A 21,928-nucleotide genomic window follows, 5' to 3' on the forward strand; every position below is an offset into this window, starting at 1 on the left:
TATATATATATATATATATATATATATATATATATATATTCCTTTTATATATGAATCTCTCAATTTTGGGTTTGTGGAGGCTGAGTTCAGGACAAGTTGGTCATGAAGATGGTGCACCAAATGGTGAGCGCTGGAGCTGCAACGATGTACGTCCACAGGAAGAGGACCGAACACTCGTCTTGACCCACGTCAAATAGTTGTGTCATTGTACCTGCATTTATGTTGTTTCTCATCAGCTATATAATCTTTAGCATTGTTGAGACACACTTGTGTGTATTGGAAAAGTGAGAACCGGACCGATGTTCATGGCTGGTGGGAGTGCGTACTGAAGCATCAGGACGAACTGGAACAAAGGATCCGGGGCAAGAAAACCGAGCCGAGCAGCAAGTTTGACAACTCCCATGCCAATGCATGGTAGTATCAAGTACCGGACTAGGATCACGCCAATCACCACTGGCATCTTGATCTTCGAGGATTTTAGGCCTGCAGTTAAAAAAAAAAAAAAAAATAATCGAACAGAATTTGAAAATTCCTTTAAACACCAACTACTTTGCATTTTCTAATTTTTGTTTACCCTGTGTGAGGTTGCCTCCGAGTATAAGTGTGATGCAAGGAATCGTTCCGTCCCTGAGAATAATTACGCACAGTCAAGTCTTTGTTTTTATTTTTATTAATTATTATGAAAGGTTTTCAAGAGCTACCCGAGCAACTTGATGGAGTCCTGGACGACACGAAGCGGGGCAGCTTCTCCGACAATCAAGTTTCTCAGCCACGTGACAGCCCCGAAAATGAATCCGAATATCTAACCAACATGTACCAAAATATGTAAATGCTTAAACCTTTGCAGGCTTCAGAGTTTTACTCCGATTTTATTTATTTATTCGATATTTTTGGTAGAGGAAACACTCACTGCAGCTATTGTGGGGGGTGCGAATAACTCGTCCCTTATCTGCTCGAGTATTTTCCAGAATGATGACGATTTTCCCTCCGCTTCTTTGGCAACCACCACAATCTGAAGAAGATACAGAAGAGCTTCGTTAATGAACCAGAAAAAAAAAAAAAGAAAAAAAAAAAAGAAAAAAAAAGGACATGTCAGAGATTGTTCTTACAGAAGAAGCATGCTCGTGCTCTTTCCCCTCGAGAAGGCGGGCTTGGAGATCAGACTCCACATCGTCACTCGGGTCCGTCTTGATGACCTCGAGATCGGGTGATTCAACGAGCGCTTTGAACCTCACGGACGAAGTTCGAATGAGCTGATATGTGTACGTCCAAATGAAAAGACCACCAAGCTGTTTCAACAAAGGAAACAAAATAACAAGAACTTGAGGTCGCGATGATCAAAAGAGCCGAGATCGGAGTGGACGAAGATCGAAGTTTCTTCTTCATACCGCCATAGAGTATGAAGCGTAAGAGAGGCCGAGAGGGCTGCAGATTTGGCTCTCGCCAAACGGACTTCCGTCTTGGTTGCAAACCGCTGGGACTAATATCAGAAGCAGATTTCCCAAGTTTCCTATTCATATTGATTCGTTAGTCACAGTGAAACAGAAAACAGAACATAACAACTTTACACTTCAAGTCTCTAATTACCTGAAGAACAAGTCGCGATGATTAGTCCTTCGAGATGAGAATGAGGCTTCGGCCTCATTATCTTCACTAAGATCCATCCAACTACGCCCCCGATCAAGAACGTAAGTCCAACGTTAATCGGCATAAACCACCTGATTAATAAGAAGAAACAAAAGATTCACCACCAAACCCCACATTAAGAGAAGAGGGCAATTTTCTAGTACCATGAAATGATGTCATCAAGTGTGACAGTCTTGGCCAGGCTGGCGAACATCAGCGACGGAGTGAAGATCACGAACACAATCTGCGGGTTTTCATGCCACGCTCAATGTTCATTGCTCAAAATGTACATGTTTATAAGGTGATCATATCTAGAGGAAATTTTCTTTCTTTCTTTTTGTTGCTATAAAGGCTAGTTTTTTCATACCTTGTTCAAGGATTTTCGTGCATCATTGGGCAGAAGATTACAATACGAAGTTGCCAAGAAAGCTCCCAAAATACAGACAATGAGAACTTGTAAGACTGGCATAGATGCCACTTCAAACAGCGTCCAAAAACCCATTGTCCTAAATATATGTATATATTTATTCACTACAACAATACAATCTTCTTCTTCTTCTTCTTCTTCTTCTTCTTCTACAGCTGTGATGTTGTTCTATGCTCTATATACAGCTTATTTGCATCAGCTTCTCAGATATATTCTCTTATTGTTATGGTTTTGGTTTTGATTACTTCATAAAAGTAAGTGTGTATATATGGCTGCTTAGTACAAATTTGGTCACATGAGGTGTGAGGTGTCTTTTCTGATATGTATTATTGATGTTTGTATTTATTTTTTGTTTTTGTCTTTGAGCTCTTAAAAATATGGTGGAGTCCGTCATTTAGGTAGTTATTGTAATAATAATATTTTCGGGCATCTTTAGAATATTTTATTTGGTTTGACTTAATATTAAAAAAAGATTTCCGAAAATATGATTATATTAAAATGAGGTAATCTTAATATTTGATATAGGTAACTTTCAGATTACCACCTCATAAGAATCTCATTATTATTGTTTTATATAAAATATATTGGTTTGTTACATATATTTTTATTGTATATTATACTGTTCGTACATGTTATATATATATATATATATATATATATATCTATATATATCATTATTTGCATAAGTTAAATAGGGTGCTAACGAAGAAAAAATCATGTTCCTAATTACTTATAGAATACTTACAAGGAAAAGGGAAAAAAGGTAGAAACTTCTCTTTAACCAGTATATAGGGTGAAAAAAATTATTAAAACAATAAAGACATAATTAGTGAGGGTAATTTGTCGGAAAGTAAGCAAATGAAGATACATACATCCACTTTGATTGAGATTTAAAATTGTATATTAATTACATTTTGTTCTGCATAAGAAGAAGTCGTGTATATATATATATAGTGTGTGTGTGTAATATGGTGGGGCAACAAGACAAAAGTTTCTTTTTCAGAAATGAGCTCCACAAGCATACGAAAAATAAATTAAAATGAAAAGAATAATCTTTTCCGGGTCCGGTCATATAATTGTGCAAATAATTCATGGTACAGGTAAGCGAAAAAATTGACAAGAGTGGCCACAGATTACGGTAACAAATGCGGGACTTAAAGTATGAATTAGCTTGAGAAAGAGGGTCGATCAATCATCATACTAGTTTTTTTTGTTTTGTTAACGTGTCTCTTTTTATTTGGTTTGTGAAAAAGACTTCCCACATTATTGGCGTCTCAGAGAGCGCAACCACAGGTTTTAGATCATCAAAGACAAGTTGAAACAATAAGTAGTGACACATCGTAATTATGATCGACTCACTTATTACACCAATGACATAGTGCATGTGCTCACATTTATCTATTAAATCCAACGAAGAATATGACAAATTGGTATGACTCACTCGGATACAGTCTCGACATTTGGTAAGATTTGACAATCATAATTAAAAGCCTTTGTAACTGAAAATAATTGTGGGAATATTAAACAAACGTTAATTTTTTATATTACATTATTTCATACAAGACAAAGCTCTCCGGACTTTTTTTTTAAATTTTTTTTTTTACAGCTCTGCCACTTGATATTACACTGACGTTTCCCACCAATTGCAAATGTTTAATTTAGTTGACAGTACTTCATATGTACACGGTTTTTTTAGGGTGTGAGTTTCATTCTAAAAAATATAATTTTTTTTTACTATATAGTGAATTTTAATATTATATTTGTAAGTTATGCATTGGTGTCTAATATATTTGATTGTTAATTATGTATATAAGGTATATGATGCAAAAAATAGATATTAAAAAAAACATACAATTAACAACTGTACGTCTAAGGGATCAAAAAAAAAAAAAAACAACTGTACGTCTATGATGCGTGGTTTCGCAAAATGTTATGGGAAAAAATCTCCAATTTTCCACATATACGAGGATAAAAATGTAATTTTTCACATAGACTTGGCTAGAGTAATTAGCTTCCCATGACGATTAAATTCCACGTTCACAAGCTATAATAATATCGTTAAGTGCATCAAAACTCTCATCGTTCTATAAGTCGATCGTCCGCGACTTGGACAAGGTTAATATGTTGATTGAGCTAAAGTCGAGACATCTGACTAGGTATTGGTCACAGGTTTATTCTAGACCTTAAAATCAACAGATCTCGAGGAATGGCCTAATCGAACCTATCTCAAAAGATCTCGGGGAACTAGGTATTGGTTTTGGTTTTGATTGCTATATAAAATAAGGTTAATATGTTAAGTGCATCAAAACTCTTATCGTTCTCTAAATCGATCGTCCACGATCGTTCTATAATTTGATCGTCCGCGACTTGGACAAGGTTAACATGTCGATTGAGCTAAAGTCGAGACATCTGACTAGGTATTGGTCACAAGTTTATTCTGAACCTTAAAATCAACCAATCTCGAAAAACGGCCAATTCGAACCTATCTCAAAAGATCTCGAGGAATTAGATATTGATTTTGGATTTGGCTGCTATATAAAATAAGCGTTAATATATATATACATTGGTGCTTTGAACAAATATGGTCCCATCCCATGAGGTGTGATGTATCTTATTCTTAGCAATCTATTATTGAGGCTTTGTATTTATTTGTTATTTATGTCTTTGAGCACCTACCTTATTTGATCAGGCGGATCTAATAATAACTATTAATGATAATAAGAATAATCTGGTTGAATCCGTCATTTCGGTAATTATTGAAATGACATTGAGAGGAAAATAACATACTTTATGTAGCAGATATATTTTCTCATAAACATAACGCTAGCAAATGATAATACAAAAAATCATGTTATAGCATAATAAAAAGAAATAATGAACTAAAAGTGTACCTCAAAACCTCTCATTATAACTTCTATACAAATTATTAAAGGATAGCTAATTTTTATTTAATCAAAATAATAATGATATAATTGACATAAATAAATGTACATTCAACAACTCGGACGTAATTATATTTTGTTCTGCATAACAAGAAGTCGTGTATATATCCATAACCACAACCACAACCACAACCACAAGTATAAGAAAAATATAATGAAATTAAGAATAAAGGTCTTTTCCGTGTATAATTGTGCAAATAATGCAAGCAAAAAATTGACGTGAGTGGTTTTGGAGTAACTTATGTGGGACTAAGAGTTTGAATTAGCTTCACCGAGTGGGTTGATCAGTTATTATGATAATTTGTTGCAATTTGCAAAGAACGTGTCATATTTTTCTTTCTGAAGTCAAAAAGATCTCCCAATAGTTATTAGCGTCTCAGAGAGCGCTACCCCTGGCTATTATAATATATCAAAGACACTTCGGAGTTATGATTAGACGACTCTCTTTTACACCAATGACAGAATATGCATATAAAATAATATGCAAGTGTAAATTAAACACATGATAGATTATTATAAAATTAAGCGGACATCGTTGTTGGCGTGTGTGACACAATAATAGTTCATTTGAATGTGATTTGTATTTGTACCAATTTAATTTTTGTGGTAGGACATGTATGTCATTGCTTTTTTAGACACTCATTTTATTTAAATTTAGTTTTACACCTCTAATTTTTTTATCCTCGGAGACGGAGCTAGACTCTAAACTTAAGGACTTAAGGGGAGATAAAGTAAAAAAAAAAACATAGAGAAACTAATTTGTAAATTTTCAAAGTAAAAACATGATAAAAAAGAAATTGATTAAAAGTGTAAAAAAATAAAATTTTGAGAAGGGGCTTAAGCCTCTGCTGAACTTTTATTGTCTCTGTCCCCGACAGTAATATAGATATAATTGTTGTTTTTATGTCAATAATATAGTGGAAGCTCTATCAAATTCTTTGAATTTTCCTCGGAATTATCGAGCTTTACTCCTTGACGCGTTCGTTATCAACCCGAAAATCTTTATAGTCTCTCGTATTACCGTAACACAAGCAAGTTACAAAATCGGGTATCATTGTTTCATAATTTTCTCTTTTTAAATATAATTAAAAAGTATTTTGCTCCCAAAATCACTCGTCCCCATGAGCAACACCCAGCCCGTCCAAGTGGCTCTTGTCCGCAGTTTTCTATGAACCTTAAAAAAAAAACATATCAAATTAGTAAAATACTCTTGTAAAATGTTACACATGTTATTTTCCATCCAAACTAAGATAGTACAAAAAATTAAAACGCGTATCAAAATACCTAAAACTACAAATTTATATAATTAAGAACAAAATAAAGATCAAAAGGGTCACATATAATATAGATTCGTTAATGCCGAATATCCTAAATTATTTGTACAGCATCAAATTATAAAATATAAAACCAAGTCGTGAACGTATATTTGGCATATATCTCAGTTTTGGTTACATAGCGACGGCTCGTTAATTTTATATATAATGACGACGACGATGATGATAAATTTGAGACGTTTCATTTGACAGCAAAGTGTACAATATTTAGTAGATAGTATATTGAGGAGACAAATTAGAGACGTTTTCAGATTTGTCACTAGTTTAATATGATGATAGTAGATCGTTGCATGTATTGCACACAGAAGCAAGTTTGATATTGTCCTTCTGAGAAAGCTATAGATCTATGTAGAAAAGATTATGCCCAAAATAAATAAAAAAATATTCTCATCAAATTTTATGTTTTTTTAAAAATAGAGTTATTTGTGATAAAAATACTCAATATTTTCGATTTGCTACAATTTAATACTCATCCTTTAAAAGTTGTAGTAGAATTATATCTAATGTTACCTCCGTTACTGCTTGCATTGTTAAAAGTTGATGAAAATACACGTGTCAGCATTCTAAGATTTCGAAAAAATTAAAAATAAACAAAATATATTTGTATTATGTTTTAAAATATTAAAAATAAAATAATAAAATAAAGAAAGTATGGTGGTCAATGGTGGTCGGAGTCTATGGTGGTAATGTTCCCGACCGCGAAGGTGAAAGAAAACATTGCTAAACATTTGTATACTGTACAATTCTGAGTCTGGATTATTTAACCTAAACATTTCTTTTTCATAATATTGAAGTATTTAAAGAAATCGGTAATAAAAAAATAAACTTTAATATCAAGCTGCCCTTTAGCTGTATTTTGTTGGTAAATCATATGGTATTCTCCTAATGAACATAGAAAGACTTAGCAATCAACGTGATAACATGTATAGATCAAGATACTACGATAATTTAACGTGAAGCACGTGTATAAGCTTTTTACATTTAATATTAGAATATATATATATATATATATATATATATATATATATATATATATATATATATATATTAAGTATCTACCAATCCGATCAGGTGATAACTAGGGGTGTTCATAATAACAGCCAAATTAAACAATCCGATCATACAAATCAAATCATATTATTTTTTGAATTGTCCCGCTAAAAGCCGAATACATTAATCTTTTAATTCGGATTGTTTTGATTTTTGATGATCGCGCGTTCGGGTTGAACCAAATCAACCCGATGACATTAATTTTTTAATTTTTTTTACGATTGCAATTATTCATATGACCTATTTTTTATCGCGGAAAACACAATAATATCTATCTGTTTTTAATAATATTAATGTGGCATATCAAATTAAATATTATTAATAATACTTTACTGATTGAGAGTATATACAGATTTGGTTATTACGAGTATGAGTAATTTTATTTTAATATGTAGATTTTCTCAAGACTTTGACTTTACTTAACATAGCATATTAGTTATAGTATATATGAATTATTTTGTATGAGTTACAAAAATTATATTATGATAAAAATAATCCGAAACAACCAATCCAAACCAACACGATTATATTTTGTTTCTGTTGGTTTGGTTTTATCTTTCAATTGGGTTGGTTTAGATTTTAAACATTAAAAATTTGCTATAGCGATTTGGGTTGATAGAAGATGAAAAACTCGATTAACTCAACCCGATTACACTCCTAATGATAACGATCTTTATTTTAATTGAACTTATTTATATAGATGTATGTCGTTGGTGCATTATTTCTCCTAGATAAAAAATATAACCAAAAGATCATGAATATGTTGATCGGTTGACTTGATACTAGTCTTTAAAGAAAAATTACACGAACCAATCCACGTGAAACGTTGAAATTATAAATTAGCCAACGTTTCAAGATTTTTTTTTTTTTTTTTTTTTTTTTGTTTAAATAGCCTTTTTTTTATGATGTGGCAATTAAATCAAATTTTTTATTCCAATTTTTTTTTTAAATGTTTGTTGAAGTGATAAAATAATGAATAAAAATATTTTCTAATTGTACATGAAATCTCATGTTCTCTCTCTCTCTCCCCTGTTGAAAATTGATTTTTTTTTTTGTCTTTAAAGGACCGTAGAAACTTTCATGGCAGATCTGGCCTCCGTCTCCACTCTCGGCGCCACGCGCTTTGCCGCCTTCATCCGCCGCGCCACCGGCCTCACCGACATGTCTGTTGGCTTCGCCTGCTCCCTTCACACCAACTTCGGTTGCGTCATCGCGACCACCTCAGGCGCTGTCTGCGGCGAGAGATTCTTGTACGCCGAGGTCGTCGCCGTTGAGGCCGAATGTGTTGTGGCACCATCTCCTACCTTAACATAGAGCCCGGTGACGGCGACAACTCCATCGTCTCCACTCTCGCGGGGTCCGAACTGCAGTCGGGCCGATGCTCATGTCTTGAAAGTTGTGCTTAGATGGCTCATCGTTGAACGTGCGTGCTCCAAATCACATCGACAACCCATACTTAGTGGCCCGCAACTTAACGGCTTGTGTTGACAACCATGTCTATGGGACGCTTTTATTTATCCTGACAACCTTAACAACTCATGCCTTAATGTCTAACATAAGTCAATAAAAATTTAACATATCATGTCACCACTTTTCGACAACCTATCATCGCAACATTTTACGGCTCTGGCATCATATCGTCTCAATGGCTAACATCTATAACGCATCATCTTGTTTGCCAACACCTTGACGATCTTCATCTCAAAAGAAAGCCTCAACGATCCACCATCTCAACAGCTAACGCATTTCATGCCATCATCTATTGTCGTCATCTACAACACATCCTCTTGATAACCTACATCTTGATGAAAGCTGAAGGCAGAAAGAAACCAATTTCCGGGAATAATTTCTTTATTAGAATACTCGGAATTTATAAATACAAGCAGGAGATATCAACAAGCTAAACAATAGGAACTAACGTAGAAAAAATAGGAACTCTAACTAATCTAGCTAATCAGATAATATCTAATATTTACATAATAAATATCTAACTAACAGATTAATATTATCTAACTAAATAATATTGATATTCTCGACACCCTCCCTCAAGCTGGAGAATAGATATCGATCATTCCCAGCTTGGATAGAAATCCTTCAAACATTGTACTGAACAACCCTTTGGTGAGAACATCTGCAAGCTGCTCTGAAGACGGGACAAAGGGTATGCAGATCTCGCCACTTTCCAGCCTTTCTTTGATAAAATGTCGATCTATTTCGACATGTTTAGTCCTGTCGTGCTGTACCGGATTCTGAGCAATGCTGATCGCAGACTTGTTGTCACAATACAACTTCATCGGTTTGTCTTCTTCAACTTTTAACTCCTCCAGGATCTTTCGAAGCCATAACAGCTCACATACTCCTTGAGCCATAGCTCGGAACTCAGCCTCTGCACTGCTTCTAGAGACAACTGGTTGCTTCTTGCTTCGCCAAGTGACTAAGTTGCCCCACACAAATGAGCAGTAACCAGTGGTAGATCTTCTATCTGTTGAACTTCCGCCCCAATCAGCATCGGTGAAAATCTCGACCCTTCTATTTCCATTCTTCGAAAACATGATTCCTTTACCCGGACTCCCTTTCAAGTAATGAAGAATCCCGTAGACAGCCTTGGTGTGTTTTTCCGAGGGACAATGCATAAACTGACTAACCAAGCTTACTGCAAAAGCAATATCCAGTCTTGTATGAGCTAGATAAATTAGTTTCCCCACCAGCTGCTGATACCGAGTCTTGTCCACAGGCTCACCACCATCATCTTTTTCCAGTTTCTGATTCGGATCAATAGGAGTCGCCACAGGTTTACACCCGAGTAATCCAGTTTCTTTCAACAGATCTAGAACATATTTCCTTTGTGAGATAACTATGCCTTTTGAAGACCTAGCTACCTCCATCCCGAGGAAGTATTTAAGTGGTCCTAGATCCTTGACTTCAAACTGGTTCGATAAGAAGTTTTTCAGCGAGTCCAGCTCTACGGTATCATCTCCTGTCATAATAATGTCATCTACATACACAATTAAAATAGCAATTTTACCATTATTGTGTTTGTAGAACATAGTATGATCAGAATGAGCCTGAGAGTAACCATGTTCTTTCACAGCCTTGGTGAATCTCTCGAACCAGGCTCTCGGAGATTGTTTCAAGCCGTATATAGATTTCTTCAACTTGCAGACTTGACCATCCTTCTTCATTTCTTCAAAGCCTGGAGGGACCTCCATAAACACTTCCTCCTCTAGCTCACCGTTTAGAAATGCGTTCTTCACGTCAAATTGTCGGAGAGACCAATCCAAATTAGCTGCAAGGGAGAGTAGTACACGCACTGTGTTTAGTTTGGCCACCGGAGCGAATGTTTCCTCATAGTCGAGGCCATATGTTTGAGTGAAGCCTCGTGCTACAAGCCTCGCTTTGTATCTCTCGACCGAACCATGTGCGTTGTATTTGATCGTGAACACCCATTTGCTGCCAACCGACCGTTTCCCTTCGGGTAATGGGGTCAGATCCCAAGTTTCATTCTTCTTTAGGGCCTTCATCTCCTCAAAGATAGCCTCTCTCCATCTCGGAACCTCTAGAGCCTCATGTATCGATTTCAGAAGTTCATCATTAGTAATCCTAGTGGAAAAAGCTCTGAAATCTGGTGAGAGTTTATGATAAGAGACGAAATTGGATATTGGATGTTTTGTGGTACATGATCGGACACCTTTGCGCATGGCTATAGGTTCATAAAATTCTGTAGTTTCGGGCTCTAAATTTGGAAGAGAAACAAAAGGAATGGAAGATGTACCTTGAACCTCAGTTGAGTCCGATGTTTGGCGTACCTCAGTGGCCGGTGGAATATCACATGGTCGAGTCCTCCTTTTCGTATAAACACGAAGTTCAGTAGGTGGTTCCAAGTTGGTTTCTACCTGAGTCTCATGAGGTTGCAGATTTATAGGTTGTGGAATCCTATAATTAATTACAGGAATATTTATGGATTCCTCCGAGCTATTTTCAACCGATTTTGGCAAAGATATTTGTTCCAAAAAACGCAGTTCAGAATCACTCTCCCCCTGAAGTGAGTTTTTGTCAAAAAATGATTGTTTTTCAAAAAAGGTTACGTCCATACTCACATAAGTTTTTCCAGATTTAGGATCATAACACTTATAGCCTTTTTGAGTTGGTGAGAAGCCTAGAAATATGCATTTATGTGCTCGGGGATCAAGTTTTCCTCTGTTTTGGCCATGTATATGGACAAAAGCAATACAACCAAAAATTCTAGGTGTTAACTCAGTGAATGATCGATTATCCGGAAACATATTTTTTAGAGCCTGCAAAGGGGTGATATACTTTAGAACTCTAGTAGGCATACGATTTATTAAATAAGATGCTGTTAGAAGAGCTTCATTCCAAAAACGATTAGGGAAATTCATAGCAAACAGTAACGCCCTAGCCACTTCCAATAAATGTCTATTCTTCCTTTCAGCAATCCCGTTCTGTTGAGGAGTATCAACACAAGAGCTGTGATGGATAATTCCTTTTTGTTTCAAAAAATCACCTAGAATAGAGTTAAAGTATTCCCGACCATTATCTGTCCTTAGCACTTGAATATTTGTTTGAAACTGAGTATTGATCAATGAGTGAAAATTTTTAAAAGTATGTGCTGCCTCGGATTTTTCTTTTAGGAGATAGATCCATGTGGCTCTAGTGTGATCATCAATAAATGTGATGAACCATCTAGACCCTGAGGCTGTTTTTACTCGAGAAGGACCCCAAATATCACTATGCACGAGAGAAAAAAGTTTTGATGGCATATACTTTAAAGATGGATAGACAGATCTATGATGTTTCGCAAGTTGACAAACTTCACACTGAAAAGAATACACATCTTTATTTTTGAAAAGATTTGGGAACAAATATTGCAAGTAATTGAAACTAGGATGGCCTAACCTATAATGCCACAACATTATTTCATTCTCACAAGACAAGGTAGTAAAGCATCTTGGTTTCTGAACTTGTTTATTCGAAGGATTTTCCGTGACCAAGTGATAGAGTCCATCAACCTCCTTAGCATTGCCAATCATCTTCCCCGAACATGGGTCCTGAAATTCAAATCCGGCTAAGGTTACTGTAGCAATACATTTGCAGTCATCAATAATACGACTAACTGAGATGAGATTGCAAGATAGTTTTGGGACATGTAGAACATTTATCAAGGTAAAAGATGGTGAAATAGTGATAGAGCCTTTTCCAGCTATAGAGGTTAGTGAATTATCAGCGATTTTGACTTTCAGATTACCAGATAATGGAAAATAGGATGAAAATATGGAAGAACTACCGGTCATGTGGTCAGTTGCTCCTGAATCTATGATCCAAGGATTTGACTTAGAACCGGCTGTGAAAGCTGTAGGATATGAACCTTTCTTGGCTAGTGATGAAGAAGCAATATAAGATGATGGGTTAGGAGTGTTGGAAATTGAATGAGAACTCATGAGTTGATACAATTGCTCTAGTTGTTCTTTGCTGAAGGCAGACTGCTCTGAGGATGGTTTCGGCTCTTCAGGAGAAGATCTTGGTTCTACTGATGAGGCATGGAATCCCTTTGCATCGCGTGGAGTCCGATTGAATGGTGAGGAGTCTGCTGGCTTCCCATGTAGCTTCCAACACTTAGCTTTAGTGTGTCCAGGCTTGTTGCAGTGCTCGCAGATCGGTCGGTCTCTGTCGTTTCGACGATCGTTGCGACGTGGTGGTTGACCGGAGAACAAGGCTGAAGATTCTGTTGCGGCTGGTGACTGACCGAGCATGACTGTCCGCCGGCTCTCCTCTCTTCTGACTTCAGAGAAGACTTCCCTTGTGCTCGGTAATGGATCACGACCAAGAAGACGCCCTCTGACCTCATCCAATTCCTTGTTAAGGCCGACAAGGAACTCGAAGACGCGTTCCTTTTCCACCATTTTCTGGAATAGAGCACAATCTTTGGGACAGCTCCATTCATAGTCGTTGAACATGTCTACCTCTTGCCACAAGGTCTTGAGGTCGGTGTAGTATTCGGTGACGGTTTTTTCACCTTGTTTCAGCCTCCACAATCGAGTTTTTAGCTCAAACCATTGTCCTGCGTTCCCAAGATCTGAGTAGGTCTCGTTCACAGCATTCCAAATGTCATGAGCCGTAGGAAGGAAGAGATAGGTTCTACCTACACGCGGTTCCATTGAATTTATTAGCCAGGACATAATCGTCGAGTTTTCTGTCTCCCATCTCTCTGATTCTTCGTCCTTGGTAGGTTTTGTAATGGAGCCTGAGAGATAGCCGAATTTTCCCCGTCCGCGAATAAACAGCTTCACAGACTGTGACCATTGCAAGAAATTATTTCCATTCAACTTGTGAGAAGTGATGGATATATTTTGGAAGGATTCAGTGTTTAGGGTGATTGAGGATGAACGAGTAGAACCCGTTGAATCGATACCCAAGGTATCATCGGTTGTTTTAGCCATATTGGCTCTGATACCATGTGAAAGTATCATGGGGTTCCATCTCAAAACCAATTGGTAATAAGAGGAGTAACTCACGATCTTTATAAACTCTTGTTAGTTTCCATTCACTTTCAATGTGGGATTCCAAACACGCCCCCTCAAGATGGCGGCTCTTTGCGTTCGCTCATCTTGGGCCGAATCCCAACGATTGGATCGGATACCCGTTTGGGCTTAATGGGCTCTGATACCATGAAGGCAGAAAGAAACCAATTTCCGGGAATAATTTCTTTATTAGAATACTCGGAATTTATAAATACAAGCAGGAGATATCAACAAGCTAAACAATAGGAACTAACGTAGAAAAAATATGAACTCTAACTAATCTAGCTAATCAGATAATATCTAATATTTACATAATAAATATCTAACTAACAGATTAATATTATCTAACTAAATAATATTGATATTCTCGACAAAAGCACACCTCAATAATCCATGTCTTGATTGCATACCTGGATGGCTCACATCTCGAAGACGTGCCTCAAGAATACTCAACTTGTCTACATGTTAAAAAGGCAGACACCTGGACCTGGCATCAACAACCAATATTTATTCTTTTTTAATGTTTATTATTGAAAATAGTTACAGATTTTTTTTTTTAATATTTCTTATAAATATAATACTACATATCCTTGTCAACTGTTTTTTTTTATATCTTTTATGTACACGAGTTTTTCGCAGGTTTTTTTAACACGAGTTTTTTTGGCAAATCAAATATCGGGGTGTAAAGTTATTAGCTGGATATATTTGACGGAAAACTTGGAATTTTAAGCTTTGAAGTGTAACCTCGTCTAATTTGAAGTCTGTTTCTGTGCGAGTTGTAATTTTGACCTGAACTCTACAATTTGGCAAGAAACTGCTTACAGAACTTATGAAAATCCATCTACGCCGCCTTCTTGCTTCTAGGTGTTGAAATTTGAATGTTAATTTGGAATATTAGGCTGTGTATTCATTTGGTTAGAGATGATTTCGAAATCTTGGATATTAAATAATCTGTTTATGCAATTCAATTTGATTGCTTATGATCATGGTCTTTAGTTGAAATCCCTGATGAGCAAGGTTCTTCGTGATTGTTAAGAATTCTTATTAGTGCGAATCTCAAGATTTTCTAATAGAAGCATAGAGTAAAAGTTGAAGGAATCGCATGATGAGTTCAATGCTTCATTCGACTCTCTTTGCTCTATGCTTTAGTTGAATCAAATTTTTTACCAACCGAAAAATGTAACGTAATAGTCTTAACTAATCTCAAATTATTTACCTACGGTTGCTATAGGAAAATTAGGACATAATGTCAAGTCAAACACTTGACTGGCTAGTCTTTGTTCATCCATTATTTGTTACCTTTTCCTTCTGTTAATTCAATAATCCATACCCTCGATTTATTTTATTTCTCCCTATCAATATAATAGCTTGCACTATATCTATACATACATGTTTGTCAGAGTCAGTCGATAAGTTGATGGTGTGCCTAACGACACGCCACAGTATCGTCACCCACGTATTAAGAAAACCGGTTAAATGATGAGACACTCGACAAGAAACAATTCATCGACAATGACACGTGTTTGAGATAAATTAAATCGACACCATTTCATATCAATTGACAAATCTCATCTGTGCAGCTAGCAATACATCATCGCTTAATAATATCAAACTTTGCGAATTGGGAAAGGCAATGCAACAAGCTACACCTAACAAACTAATAAGAATCTTTATTTCGTCTTCTTTTTCTTTTCTTCATTATCAATCCATTCTAGCAAACAAATATCGATTGGTCGAAAGAGTGCATGTTTTCGATAAACTTAAAACCTGCTTCGAGCAGAGAGAGTCGATTTGGATTCGGACTCGGATTGGGTCGAAGGTAGTCACGCGGTCTTTGAAGCATCGACGTCATCGGATCCGATTTCTTGCAAGTAGTGCTCTGCCTCCAGTGCAGCCATACATCCTGCAACATTTTTTAACCCACCGTGTCATTTTCTGTCATGGATTTCTAGCTCGAAGACAGTCGATTTTACAGCCACATATAAAAGTAACCGTAAAATCAAGTAGTGTGAATCAACATAAAGTACGGTATTCATTCAGAACATAGGATCAGTAATTGTACTTGTACCTCACAATGCACTTTTTTCTAATGGAATGGAAAATGTAAGATAGTCTTAATAGAAAGCTATAGATTTCCAAGTCTTATGCAACTCTGAAGCGTGAGTGTGGAGACAGTTCTAAAAAGCTATTGAGACCGGCCCTTCCTTGATTATTGGTTACATAAATGTACACTCGATAAAAACTCAATGAATCGTTAAACAAGTACATATCACACAAAACTGTTACACGAACTCTTCCACATCTAGAAAATGAAGTATGCGAGGCAAGACAACAGAAACAGAAAACAAAAACAAAAACATAGCTAGACACCCGTCATTACGTGCTAAAATATCCATGTCTACCGGATATTTGGAGAGAAATATAGAGTTTAGAGAGAACAATAGAAGGAAAACCCGTGCATTGCGTTGCTCTAATCCTTAATTACATACACTCAATACGATTATACAGAATACTTAAGACTATCCAAGAATATTTTAGAACAAGGGGTTTGTCACTAGCATGTTAGTAGTTGAACAAAAGAAGAAAGAAGTTTTCTTTTCGACATAGAAAGGAAAAGAATGTGAGAATAAGTATATAAATCTTGCAGAAAATGATAAACAAGCACACAAATTTATAAATAAGCATATCAACATTAGCAAATGAGTGAATGGGAAACACAGTGAAGTCGCAAATTTAACACACCCAACCCAATTTGTGAAAAAGAGAGCAAGAGCTTTACAAAACGCTCTTAATAAATTCCAAGCCACCATCAATCCTAAATACCCCGAGCCAACTCAACTTCACACCTAGTTTTGTACCCTCAAACACTACGAAATGATCAAGCTAAACACCCGATAGAAATAGCAATCCAACGACTAAACAAATCATATGAATGAAACATAACAATGAATTTTTAGTATTAAAACAGAAAATTACCTGTCCCGGCGGCGGTGATGGCCTGTCGGTACTTCTTATCCTGAACGTCACCGGCAGCGAAAACGCCTCTCACACTGGTCTGAGTAGTCCCGGGCTTGGTCACCACATAGCCATCCGAATCAAGCTCCAACTGCCCATCCAAGAACTTAGTCGCCGGCTCGTGCCCGATGGCGAAGAACAGCCCCGAAACCTTCAACTCCGACACCTCTCCGGTGGCCACGTTCTTCACTTTCAGCCCTCCCAGAACCCCCTTCCCGTCCTCCGCAAAAGCCTCGGCCACAGCCGAGTTCCACAGGACGCGAATCTTCGGGTTCTCAAGCGCTCTCTTCTGCATAATCTTCGACGCACGGAACGCGTCACGGCGGTGAATGATGAAAACCTCGGAGCCGTATTTGGTGAGGAAATTGGCCTCTTCCATGGCGGAATCGCCTCCGCCGATGACGGCGAGCGGCTTGTTCCGGAAGATCGGAGCCGCGCCGTCGCAGACCGCGCAGGCGGAGATCCCGCGGTTCCAGAACCCGCCGGGGCCGTCGGCGGAGCCGGGGAACGAGAGGCGCTTCGCGACGGCGCCGGTGGCGATCACGACGGAGTCGGCGACGACGACGGTGGAGTCGGCGGAGAAGATCTTGAAGGGCGGCGGGGAGGTGAGGTCGACGCGCGTGACGGTCTCGGTGAAGATCTTGGTGCCGAAGCGGAGGGACTGGGCGCGGAATCGGTCGGTGAGGTCGGCGCCGAGGACGCCGTCGGGAAATCCGGGGAAGTTCTCGACGTCGGTGGTGGTGGTGAGCTGGCCGCCGGCGGCGATGTCGTTGGCCATCCAGCCTTCGAAGAGGACCGGCTTCAGCTCCGCCCTCGCGGCGTAGATGGCGGCGGTGTGCGCGGCGGGGCCGCTGCCGATGATGCAGATCTTAGTGCGTATCTCTTCGGCGACGGTGGTCGCGGCCATGGTTGAGGCTGCGGCGGCGGTGGCGGCGGTGAGTCCGAGGCCGAGTCCGAGGAAGTGACGAGCTTTGGTGAGAATACCTAAGAATGCTTTTGGGTTTTTGCCGCCTCCTCCGTAGCTCATTTCATTTGTCGCGCCTCTCTTTTTTCCACAAACTATTAATTTAAATATTAATTAAAATAACTCTAAAATAACATAAACAAAGAATTATGCATATGAATATTTTTTATGCAAAATTTTTGTGCTGAGGCCTGAGGGGAATGAAAATTTAAGTAACATTTCAATAACCCAATAATGATGGTCAAGGTGGCAAAAATTTGGGACGATAATTTAATCCCCATATGTAAAATGTAAGAGTATTCAAGGTAGTTCATCATACTTTATGTTTTTATAATTAGACGATGTAATGTACTATTATAAATTAGTAAGGTTGAAAGAAGATGAGATAATTAAGGAAAAAAAAATTATTTGCATTCAGGATGAGATAACTATGTGCACGCACGAAGGCACGTTGAAGTAAATTAGATACTTATCTATTTATTTTTAAATTAACACATATTTTATTAATATTACAAATTTATCTCTTAATGTTACAATTATCTATTAAAATTTTAATTATTAACTAAATTAAATACGTCTAACAAATACACATAATTATACGGAACAAGTAATCTAATCACGAAACGGTCTACGAACTTTCCTATTTCTTTTCACGCCCTACATGGTGTAGATTTCTTTTATTTAGAGGAAGACTAGTTATACAACTTGTTTTTCATATATTTACAGACGTAAATATTAGATAAATAATCATCTTCATATATTATGTCACATCATTATTTACGGATATTTATCTAAGATTTATCAAACGTTGACTATTTAGTAATGTCAAACGTTTAAATTGACTATTTTTCTAATTTTATGTTATTATAATGTGAAGTTGCTTATGTTTCAGAAAATAAAATCTACTAAACGAATTAAAATATCAAGTATTATTTGTATAAGTAAATATAAATCAACCGTACATTTTGAATAAATCAATTAAAATAAGCAGTAAAAAAAAATGTTTTAATATTGGCTACTTACACGTACTGAGGAAAAAAAAATGGGTAAGTGTAAATACTTCCTTAGACGAAAGATTTTAATTGTTTAACTATACAAATTGGTTTTGTGAATAGGAAAAAACAAAATTAATTGGATTTTGAGAAAAACTCACTATTGAGGTAAGAGTGAGAAGCTGAAGACGAACGAGAAGGTTTTGGGCCATGTCGGCCCAGAGACGAGCATTCCATTCTCCAGAAACAAAAGACAAAGCCCGTAGTAATTTTTTTTTTTTTTTTTTTAAAACAAAGCCCGTAGTAATTACATGGCTAAACAGTTGAAAATCAAATTAAGAGTGGCCTAATTGATATGCTACGTTATAGATTGCCGTGATCTCAATTTATGCCACAATCGTTTCTGCTTCGAGGCTTTTTTTTTTTTTTTTTTTTTTTTTTTTTTTTTTTTTCCGTAAGAAATAATAGTAATAATGGAAGAAGTCAAGTATCGCATAACATCTAAATAAATAAAAACAAGAATAAGTATGTTTCAAGTATTGCCCCCCTGGTTCTTCTTCCTTGGTACTTTTGCTTCTTATTATTCCTTTCTTGATAATGATTCTATTACTTTACTCTATTATCTTCAAAGATCAGCCCTTTTAGAATAAACAATAACGTGACACATGCTATACTATATTATGAAGTAAGTTATACATATTTTTTCAGTAATTTATAACATCATTTATATTAAATTGATAATCAATCATGGCGGCTCAATCTATAATTAGACCATAGAAAATTGTAGAAACAATTTTTCATGACTTTTATTCCCCTGCATATATTATTTTAAGTGTTTTGATAATTTGCTTAATGTAACATGTAATTATTTCATATCTAATTTAATATCGGCGAATTCCTATAGATTATGCATTGCAGATGTACAACATTAATGTTGTGCATCTCTTCATTGCGTATTACCATGACCAAGACACGATTTTAGTAGTCTTAATTGTATTTAAAAATAAGGCATATACCATGTTGATTGTGTACTGAATCAATGTTTTCTGTTCAAACACGTATTCCGACTCCTCTCTCTTCCATCTCAAAACTAACCAAACACGCCAACCATTTGCAACACATGAGATGGATCAAAATCATCTTCGCGGAAAAAAAATGACAAGATCATGTGACAGCAAAGACGAGCTTGCCAAAACTAAGAGGCGGCGCTACTCGCAAAAAATGGCAGTGTCAGAAATTGAAGTCATGGACCGAATTTGGAAAAAAAAAATTCAAGAGGAGGCAAACTAAAAAAAAAATCATATAATTTGGGCTAAAAGAATTAAAATATCAATAAAAAAAAATTTAGGTAAAAATTATAATTTTCAAAAGTTTAGGTAAAGAAGATATTGATAATGAATTATTTCGGAACATTTAAAAAAAAAAAAAAAAAAAAAAAAAACTCGTGAAAATTTGTAATATTTTTATTTAGCCGAATGGTTTTATTACATATTTTGCATCTTAAATTTTGCTCCAAATTTTTATTGTCTAGTAGCTTAATCATAATTCTTGGCTTCGTTAATGGCTGCGTCCATGCTCCTTGAAAACGGACCTTCCCAACCCGGGATACAAGCCCAAATTCGCCCGAGGACCATTTATACAAGAAGTGCTCTACTCTATGGTTAATTTTTCTGGATACTAATAACCAATTAAAGTTGAAAAGACATCGACTAGACATGAGAGAAAATGTCGTGTATCATCGCGTATTAACCGGGAAAAGCATGGAAAAAAAGCTCGAATGGTAGAATCCCCCGTCACCTCATAATGAAAATGGTAGCCGGTTGCTAAATAAAAAGGTAGAATCATTAATACAATCAGAATGTGAAGGGTGAACAAATATGAACAGTGTGAGATTTCACAAAATATTATATATATATATATATATATATATATATATATATACTTATATTGATCCACTTCATATTCATATTTGTTGTGATAAGAGCATCTGCAATGCATCTCTAAAATAGAGATAGAGATAGAGTTTGCTCCACAATGCATATTCATTTGCATCTCTATTCTCCAAATATGGAGCTGATTTCAACAGTGTATCTCCAAATATGGAGATGAACTATTTCATCTCTATATTTGCCCCAAATTTTTAAAAATTATATTATTTGCCCAAAATTTAATTTATAACTACAATTTAGTACTTATATGTATTATGTATATATTTGTAAATTAGTGTATTCTAAAAATTATTAATTAAAAAACAACTCATACTTGAAAAGAGAAAATAAAATTAATGGTGTTGGTCAAATTGTGCAATTAATGAATTTTTATTTTTTAATTTTCGGATAGATTATTAATAATATCTATGTATTTGGACTAGTATGAACAAAATTAATGGTGTTGGTCAAATTTGTAATTTATCAAAACAATAATGGGTTAAAACTCAATTATAAAAAATATAGTGGGAGATGATATACTTAGAATATTCTTTAAAGCAGATGTAAAATAGAGATGGAGTGCAGATAAAATATACTGTTCACTGATGTAAATATGTAAAATAGAGATGAAAAATAGAGATGGATCGTGGATGATCTAAATAACCTTTGTTATATGCATATATAATGATTTACATATGTACTTTTTAATATAAAGTTAATGATTATAAAAATCCTAAAAAAAACTATTTTAAAGTCGACATAGTCATAATCTGACTTTGTCAATACCTACTCCTATTACTTTTAAATTACACACAACTTTTTTGAAAAAAGATCAAAAGAAGGTTGAATTAGATGAAAAACAAAACAACAAAAAATATTTTAATCAAACCTCAATTTAGCATTTGTTCCACGCATTTCCCATGTCATTGTCCTTATTAGCCTCATTACATTACTAATCTATGTTAATATTATCTAGCTAATATACGGGGACAGATAATAGGTTAATAACATAATAGAACCCTCATCAAAAGTCGATGTCACTTGCATTGACATGGACTCATAACTAATAAAAGTAATTAAACCATTATATTGTATTATTGGTATAGCTAATTAT

At 35.9% G+C, this 21,928-nt stretch overlaps 3 protein-coding genes across 3 annotated transcripts; all 3 read right to left on the bottom strand.

Moving 5' to 3' along the window:
• Positions 1-22: 22 nt before the first annotated feature.
• On the bottom strand, positions 23-2,379 carry LOC149399872 (protein PIN-LIKES 7-like). The gene is made up of 10 exons (XM_089611328.1): positions 1,994-2,379; positions 1,791-1,870; positions 1,588-1,718; positions 1,389-1,510; positions 1,110-1,289; positions 911-1,012; positions 702-802; positions 575-627; positions 298-483; positions 23-211 (listed from the first exon to the last, which is right to left on the bottom strand). The coding sequence occupies exons 1-10, from the start codon at positions 2,126-2,128 to the stop codon at positions 87-89; spliced, it is 1,215 nt and encodes a 404-aa protein (XP_089467454.1). The 5' UTR covers positions 2,129-2,379; the 3' UTR covers positions 23-86.
• A 7,045-nt stretch (positions 2,380-9,424) lies between these two features.
• On the bottom strand, positions 9,425-13,834 carry LOC149399873 (uncharacterized). The gene is made up of 2 exons (XM_089610360.1): positions 12,407-13,834; positions 9,425-11,416 (listed from the first exon to the last, which is right to left on the bottom strand). Exons 1-2 carry the CDS (start codon positions 13,832-13,834, stop codon positions 9,425-9,427), a joined length of 3,420 nt encoding a protein of 1,139 aa, XP_089466486.1.
• Positions 13,835-15,437: 1,603 nt separating this feature from the next.
• On the bottom strand, positions 15,438-18,038 carry LOC149399874 (thioredoxin reductase NTRB-like). The gene is made up of 2 exons (XM_089612364.1): positions 16,892-18,038; positions 15,438-15,818 (listed from the first exon to the last, which is right to left on the bottom strand). Exons 1-2 carry the CDS (start codon positions 17,955-17,957, stop codon positions 15,739-15,741), a joined length of 1,146 nt encoding a protein of 381 aa, XP_089468490.1. The 5' UTR covers positions 17,958-18,038; the 3' UTR covers positions 15,438-15,738.
• Between the last annotated feature and the right edge of the window lie 3,890 nt (positions 18,039-21,928).

Source organism: Urtica dioica, chromosome 4 (assembly GCF_054948205.1).
Source record: "Urtica dioica subsp. dioica isolate 48M chromosome 4, U.dioica_male_clone48M_v1_H2, whole genome shotgun sequence".
Classification (NCBI taxonomy): domain Eukaryota; kingdom Viridiplantae; phylum Streptophyta; class Magnoliopsida; order Rosales; family Urticaceae; genus Urtica; species Urtica dioica.